This window comes from Chrysochloris asiatica, unplaced genomic scaffold (assembly GCF_000296735.1).
Source record: "Chrysochloris asiatica unplaced genomic scaffold, ChrAsi1.0 scaffold00341, whole genome shotgun sequence".
Taxonomy (NCBI): Eukaryota; Metazoa; Chordata; class Mammalia; order Afrosoricida; family Chrysochloridae; genus Chrysochloris; species Chrysochloris asiatica.
In genome coordinates, this window is record NW_006408859.1 from 215,733 (window position 1) to 225,737 (window position 10,005).

General features: G+C 38.3%; 1 pseudogene and 1 gene segment (V, D, J or C); one reads left to right on the top strand and one right to left on the bottom strand.

Moving 5' to 3' along the window:
* Positions 1–5,335, bottom strand: part of LOC102827497 — an 84,046-nt pseudogene extending 78,711 nt beyond the window's left edge.
* A 175-nt stretch (positions 5,336–5,510) lies between these two features.
* LOC102827872 lies at positions 5,511–6,333 on the top strand. The segment is given in 2 exon segments: positions 5,511–5,541; positions 6,011–6,333. Coding segments are annotated over 2 exon segments (354 nt in total).
* The last annotated feature ends 3,672 nt before the right edge of the window (positions 6,334–10,005 follow it).

Consider the following 10,005-nt stretch of genomic DNA (forward strand, 5'->3'; position numbering starts at 1 on the left):
ACCAGAGCTCCATCAAGTAGGGTAGAAAAAAATCTGATGGCACATAAGAGCAATTAGATGTTCTAGGCCCAGTGACCTGCCAGTGTATCTTGCAAAGTCAGGTCACCAGTTATGGATAACCTGAAAAAAGTTTTCTCTTAAGTTGAGTCTTTAAAGAAAATTAGTTGTTTATAAGTTAAACCAAATGGGCAGTGTTTCCAAGCAAAGGGAGTGTTTTGTAAAAGCTGAAGACCATAGAAGAACTGTAAGAGTTTAGTGTGGTGGGAGTAATGTTTGCTGAGGGTGGAGATGGAAAATAAGGAGGGAAGCAACGTAACAAGAAAAGAAGCTGTAGAGGAAACACAATGAGGAGGAGTTGAAGTCCTTGATGGAGTTGTTATGGAAACCCCATAGCATGTCTTGAGTCTGTCTCTGCCAGCTCCAAAGGCAGCATGGACTTCTTGGTTCAACTCAATAAGACATGATGTCTTGAGTCTTTCTTTTCCTATGAAAACAGGCTGGTTGATCAAATAAATTCACTTCTCTACTCTATTGATCTTTGTTTTTATTTCACATGTCTTCAGTAGCTTATTTCCAAAACACATTTCAAAGTAAGATATGTGACTTGATTTGATATATATTTAGTCTATCTTTCTTGAAACAACATTATGGCAAAGCAGAGATTCAAATAGGAAGATAATGATGTCATTATTACTAGCTGAGAGAATCTGAAGAGTTTCATAATTACACTGAAAGAGGTTTATCCTTTGCAAAAGACCCCCTCCTTCCATAAAAAAGTGAAAAGAAGTGGTCATTTAAAATTTGTGTTTTTGCTCATTTATATTCAGTCTACTTTCAAAGGAAAAAAAGAATAAAGCAGAAGTCCAGAAGTGATAAATTGCTGAAGCAAGGTGCCATTACGTCACAGACATAAATATCCTGTTCTCTAGGACTTCAGATTTCATTTAAGGGAAAAATAATTTTTCTCTGCACAGAAGCTTCCAGACTCTTACAAATTCCTGTTTGAAAGAGGAGGGAGTTAATTCAGCAGCTGGTCCAGGGCTCTGTTCCCCTTCAGTAAGAAGGGTTTTTGTACACCCAGAGAATGGAGAACTATCACTGTGGTGGACTTTCGGCCAAGGGACCAAGCTGGAAATCAAAGGTGAGTCAAATCTAAACTTTCTTTCTTCTGTTGTGTGTGTCTTACAGTCTCTGTGTCTATGATACAGTCTACAAACTGACTTTTTAAAACTAAACCAACACCCTCCAAGGTAAAGCCCATAGGCAAACTTAAGAATAATTGTATGTTTTTTATGAAGAACAAGATTCAGTTATTGGGTGAGAATAGCCTTTCTAAGTGATAGCTTCAGAAGTGCACTGGGGAGCATAATAGTGTCTTCTGGACAGAGCCTTGCTCAAGTGTCAAAAAGGGAAGCTCAGTATTTGTACAAGAGGGATGCTTAGGGGAATCAATGTGTATATACTTTCGGTGCCGGGACCAAGCTGGAGATCAAAGGTAAGTCTTCTTTCAACTGTTTCTTCATTGTTTCTGTCTAATTGCTTTGCTATGTGTTCCTTTATGTGAGTTTTCAATAGTTGGATATCAGGGATATAACCAATTTCATTCCCAGGTTAGGTTCAGAGGAAGAAAAATTCTTCCACGGTATGCTTGCTAAATAGCTACTTTTTAAAAATGTCCAAATCACAATAACTTAACTGGGGAAGGGGGCTCGCTACCACACTCAGGAAAGGTTTTTGTAGAGGGGAACAGATAAGGGAAGTCACTGTGATTCACTTTCGGCCAAGGGACCAAGCTGGAAATCAAAGGTAAGTCTATTCTTGGTCAATTATTTGTGAAGCTTTTGTCCTGCGGTATCATTCGTGTCCACTTTTGCTGTTTCTATTAAAAGAACATAAGAGAAGAAAATCTTCCATTTTTGAGGAGACTAGGATTTGTAGGGGCAATGGGAAAGAAAGAGCTGGATTCTTCTCTGAATTAGTCAGTTTAGGATGATTAGCTTCAAAATGAGGTTTTTGTTAGGGAGGCAGTGTTAGGGTCATCACTGTGACTCACTTTCGGCCAAGGGACCAAGCTGGAAATCAAAGGTAAGTCTATTCGTGCTCAATTATTTGTGAAGTTTTTGTCCCGCTGTATCATTCATGTCAGCTTTTGCTGTTTCTATTAAATGAACATTTCTGGTAGCTCATAAGTAAAGAGCAGAAAATCTTCCATCTTTGAGGAGACTAGGATTTGTAGGGGCAATGGGAAAGAAAGAGCTAGATTCTTCTCTGAAGTAGTCAGTTTAGGATGATTCGCTTCAAAATGAGGTTTTTGTCAGGGAGGCAATGTTAGGGTCATCACTGTGAATCACTTTCGGCCAAGGGACCAAGCTGGAAATCAAAGGTAAGTGCACTTTTCTAACTTCTTTCTTCTAGATTGTAACATTTGGAGGTTTTCATGTTTGGGGTATGAGTTGAGGTAAATTCTAAAGTCAGATGAGGAAGGGACAAAAAATTAGCTTGTCTCTAAGAAAAGCAACTTTTTCTGTATCAATCAATCTGGTAAGGTAAGCAGCAAAAAAACAGGGGTTTTTTTGTTGAGGGAACAGAGACACATTTAGAGATTAAAAGTAAGTCATTTTTCTCTGTTGCCGTCTATTAGAAATTTCTGTTTATCAGTTGTGAGTTTTAGAAGTTTAAGTATGTTTGGGAGAAATTTGTAATTGAAAGCATTTCTCAGTTTAAGCGTATCTTCAAAAATGGATTTGAAGACACGAAGTCAAATAATTTGTAGGGAAAAAAAATCAGTGTAGACAAATAAGAAATCTTTGTGGAGTTCTGAAGACTAAAAGTAAATTCATTCTCATTGTGTATTGTCAAAATTTTTATTGAGATTTGCTCAGTATGTATAATAAGTAGAGAAATATAGTTCTTGGTCTCTGCTTTCTTTTTATGGGTATGTTTTCAAATCAATAGCATGCACTAAAAAGCTTTTAAAAAAAGAAACAAGGTAGAGAAGTATGCCTTTGCCATGTAGATGGGGTGGCTTAGTTGAGAATTAGCAACAATTGTCATCAGACAGTATAATATGAGTGAGTCCTGGTGTGGCGCTGTGGGTTAATGCCCTGGGCTGCAAATGTCGGTTTGAATGCAAGGTTAGCAATTCAAGCTTACCAGCCACTACTAGGAAACCCGATACAGGGTCACTGTGGGTCGGAACCAACTAGATGGCACCTAGTAACAACAATATATGAGTGATAGTGGTGGTGGTGGCTATGTGCCGTGGAGTCGGTTCCATCTCATAGCGACCCTGCATAGGGTTTCCGAGGCTGTAAATCTTTACGGGAACAGAAAGCCTCATCTTTCTCCCACAGAAGGGTTGGTAGTTGCAAACTGCTAACCTTGAGGTGTGCAGCCCCACTGGTAACCACTATGCTACTAAAACTCCTTAATATGAGTGATAAACGATCAAAATCAGACTAGAATGTTGATTAGATAAAGAGGTTCTGTGGAAATAAGATCTTGGCAAATTATCTCCTTTTTTTCTCACTCTAAATTGTACTTTAGATTAAACTTGAAATGATCTCTTATCTAAATGGTAGAAAGACTATTGTCACCAAAAGCCCAGTTTCCAAACAAAAGACAAAAAAAGTTTAAAATAAAGGAAAGTTGTTTTTTTTTATTGCATTTTTAAAATGTTGTTGGACTTATAAAAATATAGGAAAGATTCTAGAGATGTCTTTTTGTTTTCTCATTATTATTGGCCATGTTTTAATATTGCCAAGGAAACCAGTGCAGTCTGTAGACTTTTTGGTAGCCTTTCATCATGGCTGACTGATGTGGCCAAGCCAAAATGCTGGAGAGGCATGATCACGCTTGTGGTAGAATCCCCTGACTGCTAAAGACCACCACAACTGTTCACTAATATGATGAACTTAATCATGGTCTGCTTTCCTGATACACAGTGCTACAAATAATATCACTAACTAAAGTAGAATAGAATTACAGTAGGCATATAGGAAAAATAGGTAAAAGACTAATTTATTTAGAACTTTCTAAAAGAAAAATTCACATTCATTATCATATCCTTTTTAATCAAAATTTTCATGGTTGTTATTAGCTGACACTGAGTTGGCCCCCAACTATAAAAACCTAAAAGCTAAGTTTTTTCCATGATATATAATAATTTTAATAGCACCGCCAAATTACTTAAGTAATAGAAGCTGAATATATCTAACTCTTGCAGGGTAAAGTATACATCAGAAAAAAAATCAGATTTAATGCCAGCTATCTGATCACTCAGGGTTTGATTAATTAATATCCACGTCTGTCTCCCCCACCCACCCCACCCACCCCCCGGCTCACATTAAATACCAAGAAACTATAATAATTGACAGGGGGGGGGTTAATCTGTGACATGTTTTCAGTTTTCAAAAATTTAACTGCTTAGGTAGGATGATGATATTTTAGTTGCACAAAATATATAAATGTAATTACTAAAAACTTAACATAAATATGTTCTAATACTTTAATTCTATGATAGAAAATTTTTGACCTGGTTATTTAAATCTATAACCTCTAACATCATTTAACAATTTACCCAGCTGATTTCAAAAGCGATGTTTAAGAAGGATTAGACTCATCTGGAACAACTTGATAGGACTATTTTAAAGTTTTTTATACTCTATTAAAAACCAATATGATTTCTCAGGATAATTTCCATATTATATGTGCTCATTATTTAGTATTTTAATGCAGTGTGAATCATTTAAAGCTATCAAGGAATCACAGAGATAGGAATATCTTCATAGAATGGTTTTCTCACTTTTAATTTCTGTTGTTGTTGCTTTTATGTGCCATGGAGTCGGTTCCGACTCACAGTGACCCTGTACAGGGTTTCCAAGGCTGTAAATCTTTACAGGAGCAGAAAGCCTCATCTTTCTCCCACAGAACAGCTGGTAGTTTCGAACTGCTGACCTTGAGGTTAGCAACCCAATTAGTAATCACTATGCTACCAGAGATCCTTTTTTTTATTTCTAGAGATCACATTATTTTTCTGCCAAGGCTACTTTATAAATTCTCTGGAAATAATTTGTTATAAAGGTTAAAAAAGGGGCAAAAATATCAAGCATAGGAAGTTGACTATCTTATGTTGAACTGCTTATTGACAATGAGATTGGATTTATAATAACCTGTACACTTATCTGTTAACTCCTCATAGCAAAGGTATCTAGAGTTGATAGTTTAGCTTTAAATGAGAGCAAACTGATTGGGGCCGCCAGGGACTTGCTGTCCCACTGCTAGCTTCAATCCCCACAAAGGGGGATTTCCAGGGGGCCATCTGGCAGCTGCTCATGGTCAAAACTGAATCTAGCCAGTTCCTCCTAGGCAGGTGGCCAAAGATGACAGTTGACCCCAAGTCATCACACTACTCCTGGTCTGACTGAAAAACGATCCCCATGAGGTTGCATATTATCAGACATGTCTGTGTTTCACTTGAGGCCTCTATGAAGCGGGGAAGAGTTGCTAGCATGGTCACAGAACATCAAAGCAAGCAGAGGGGTAATGGAAAGGAAGTCAATTATCACTGGGCAGTCTAGGAAGAAGGGCCAAGAAATGAAAGGGGACAGAGGTTTCCCAGAGCAGCTGCCTCATCTTCCCTCATGTGGAAGGGCCGACATTTATTCTGACCTCAAAATTCTAAAGGTTCAGATGAAATGGCTTTGTTCTTGCCCAAGGTATTTGGCTTACTGCAGGAGGCAGACAATACCATTAAAAGAAAGCTGCAGTCAAAAAAAACACAAAGAAGCCTCAGAAAACAAAGTAATTGAGAACTTTTTTTAAGGGGTAGGGATAAGCTGAGGAAACACTCAAAACCATTGAGATTAGAACTCTGCATCCTGGCCTCATGGCTGCAGTTATCCGCAATAAGCATGCTGCTTTCTGTATGTCTGTCTCTAGTGTTCTGTGATTGTCTACAAACAAGACACTCAAATTGCTTAAACACCATCTGTTGTGCTTCCTTCCTCAGGGGCTGATACTAAACCAACAGTCTCCCTCTTTGCACCTTCTGAGCAACAGTTACAGACATCAAGTGTCTCTTTAGTGTGCTTGGTGAATCACTTCTACCCCAAAGACGCCAAGGTGACGTGGAAGATGGACGGTGTCACCCAAACGAGTGACATCCAGAACAGCTTCACGGAGCAGGATAGCAAAGACAGCACCTACAGTCTCAGTAGCATTCTGAATATACCGACATCCACCTACAACAGCCATAACACCTACTCCTGTGAGGTCAGCCATAAAACGCTGGCCTCCCCGCACATCGAGACCTTCAACAAGGATTCATGTTAGAGAAGGAGACCTGCTGAGGGACCATGTGTGGTCCTCAGTCCCAGCCTCCCCGTCCCTCTCCTTAGGCCTCTGGCCATTTCCCCACCAAACACCCATCCATATTTCAGTCATACAGTCAACCTCCCCCATCCTATCCGCCCTCCACTATTGTACAATTCTTTGACTTTCATCATAATAATATTTGTGGAAAAAGAAAAAGAATAAAAATGAAAATGCCTTGCACTTGTGGTTTCGCTCTCCTGATTTTGTGGGGTTTATATATTGTTTTTCAAATTACTCAGCTTCTCTTCTAAGGAACTACCTATTAGTTACTCTAAAATACACCACTAACAGAAGATCATCCTCCATTTGGCCCTGTCACCCTCTATGAGACACTTTTCCCTGAAACCCAGTAACCCCTGGCCTTCACAGCCTGCCTCTCCTGTACTCCAGTATGAAAGTCTTGCTTCCCTCCTTCCCCATCTCCAGAAAGCCTCATAGTCTTTCCAAGGTGACAGTTCCTACAGTCACAATCCTTTGAGTCCCTCAACCTATCCTGATCATTTACCCAAAGTTAAGTTTTCAAAAGGAGAAAGCAGCTATAATGAGAGTCCTTCATTGCAAAATTATATTAAATAAATATCATCTAAAATAAGCAACCTAAATGAACATGAATGAAAATGATTATACCCATTCTAGCATGTCACTCATGGAATATTATGGCCTCATTACATGTTAAAACATGTATTCAGGACTTCCTGTCTGCCAAGGACCAGACAGAATACTTCACATAACCTAGACCAATCCTCACTACACTGTGAGGTTAAAATTGTCCATCAAAATCTTGGACAGGTTTCATAAAGCTGAGATGTTCACATTCAAGATGACTTAAGTGTACCTGACACCAAAAAACATGTGAGACTATTCTAAGCAGCTTCATTTATAAAAGACCAAACACTAAATAACTCAAATGTTTACCAATATGTAATGGGTAATTAAATTGTGATGTCTTTATAAACAAGAATATTACTCAGTAAAGATAATTAAACTATGAACATATCCAGCAATATCGATGAATCTGATCATAAACATGATGTCAAGCAAAAGAAACAGAGTTCACAAGGTACATTTTGCATGCTTTCATCCATATGAAGCTCAAAACCAGATCTAACCAAAATAAGGCTTAAGAAATTGGGATGAGACTTAACTCTTGGCTGGAGGTATGGTGGAGTAATACTTGTGAGGGAATTAGAAGAGGCTTCTAGAGTTCTGGTAATGTTCTAGTTCTCAACTTGGGCTATGCTACTTTGTAAACATTTATTGAACTGTACAATTAATTGTGTCCTTTTATATATGTATATTATAGTTTTAAAAAGTTCATATAAAGAAATGTCCTATACATGTTTGCAGATAAGAAAGGGTAAAAATAATAAACAATAGGCCAAAGACACAAAATTAGTGAGGAGCCCAATACCAAATCCTTATCTGCCAAACAGTTTCCAAGGAATGGCTGGTGAGCTTGCACCGCCAACCTTGCTGTTCAAACTGGCCTTGCAGTCTAGTGCATTAACCCACACGACTCCATATGAATGTGAGCTTGGTTCAAGCTAACCAGCAAATCCTCAGAAACCCTATACAGGGTTGTTATAAGTCGGAATAGACTCTACGGCACTTAACAACAACAACAACATAGGAACTGTATCTAAGGCAAGGAACTCCTCTGTCACAATCCTCACACACATACTATGTGAGATCCTTGGCTTGCAGTACTTCCCCAGAGTTTTCTCTCCGGGTCTAACAGCTACATTGGTTTTTTGGTTTTGGTTTTGGCTTTAGTTTTTTCCTTTTGCTGTTTCATTGTTTTTGTTCATTTATTCTTTCTCCTCCAACTTCTTCACTATCCATTCCCTTGAATTTTATCCTTTCTATCTCTACTTTTGTTTTTCCTTCTTTTCTTCTAGCTCACATTTCCTGTCTTCCTCTTCCCCACCACCTTTTCATCTTGCTTTACTAGTTTCCACTCCTTCTTTTTTCATCTTCCTTCTCCCAAACTTTTCTAAATGCTCATTTTATTTTTACTTCTTCCTTTTATTTTCTCTATTATAGTTTCATTTTCCTGTCCCTCTTTTTTCTTTTTAGTTATTATGTTCTTTTTTTCTTTTGATTCCTGCCTGTCATTAATTCTTTTTTTCTCCTTTATTATTTTCTTTTTTCATTGTTGGTTGCTTGCTTATTTACTATGTTTTGGTTCCTGGTATGTGTGAAGCAGGTGGGGGTGGGGAGTGAGGGGAGTTTCTCCTCTCTCCTACACAACAGGAGACAGCAACCATGTCCATACAGCCCAGCCACAATCACACCTTCTCCAGCTCCAAGCACTGGGCAAGAGTCAATACCAGCTCCTATGCAACCTGGTCAGTGATAGACAGAAGCCAACACCCACAAAACCCACCCTAAACTGAGGTGTACATATGGCAAACAGACAACGATATACACGTTTCCATTCTCTAACTACACCCACAGGAGACAGGTGGAAAGAGCCTGCGAACACATCAATATACAATCATCAATTAAATACAGATAACAGATCCTTTTAGCTTTTACTTCCTGATCTCTACTATAGAGACACAGTAGTCAAAACAGGCTGGTACTGCTACAACTAAAGAAACATAGATCAATGGAATGGAACTGAGAGCCCAGAAGTAAATCTATCCCCTAAAGTCAAGTTTATCATCTATAAAGGGCCAAAAGTGCATTAAATGGGGAAGAGGTAGTCTCTTCAACAAATGGTGCTGACAAAATTGGGAGTCCATCTACAGAAAAATGAAACAAGACCCACATGTCACACTATATACAAAAACTAACTCACCTGGGATTAAAGACCTAAATGTAAAACCTAGAACTATACAATGAAAAACTTAGGAGCTCTGATAAATGGCACAACATAACTGAAAACACACCAACAAAAAAACAAAATAGATTACTTGGACCTCCTAAAAATTAGACACTTATGTGCATCAAAGGGTTGCACCAAAAGAGTTAAAAGAGATCCCATAGACTGGAGAAAGTGTTTATATCGACATATCAGACAAAGGACTACTCTCCAAAATTTATAGAATACTTCAACAGCTCAACAACAAGACAAATAATCCAATTTAACAAATGGGCAGAGGATATGAACAGACACTTCATCAAAGAAGACATTCAATCAGCCAACAAACAGATGAAATGTTCATGACCATTATCCATCAGAGATGCAAATCAAAGCAACAAAGGGATAGCATCTTATTCTGCCATTAATAACAAACTTAAAAAAAAAAAAAAACAGAAAATAACATTGCTGTCAAAGGTGTAGAGAGACTGGGACGCTGCTACACTGCTGGTGGGATTGTAAAATGGTGCAACCACTGTGGAAAATGGTATGGCATTTTCTCAGACAGTTGAAAATAGAACTACCATATGACCCAACAATCTCTCTACTTGGTATACAGCCTAAAGAAATAAGAACTGTGACAAGACTAGATACACGCACACCCATGTTCATCACAGCACTATACATAATAGCAAAAAGATGGAGACAGCCTAAATGCCCATCAACAAACTTTGGTACATACACACAAAGGAATGTTATGCGACGTTGAAGAATAATAACGAATCTGCAAAGCACCTCACAAAATGGATGAATCTGGAGGACGT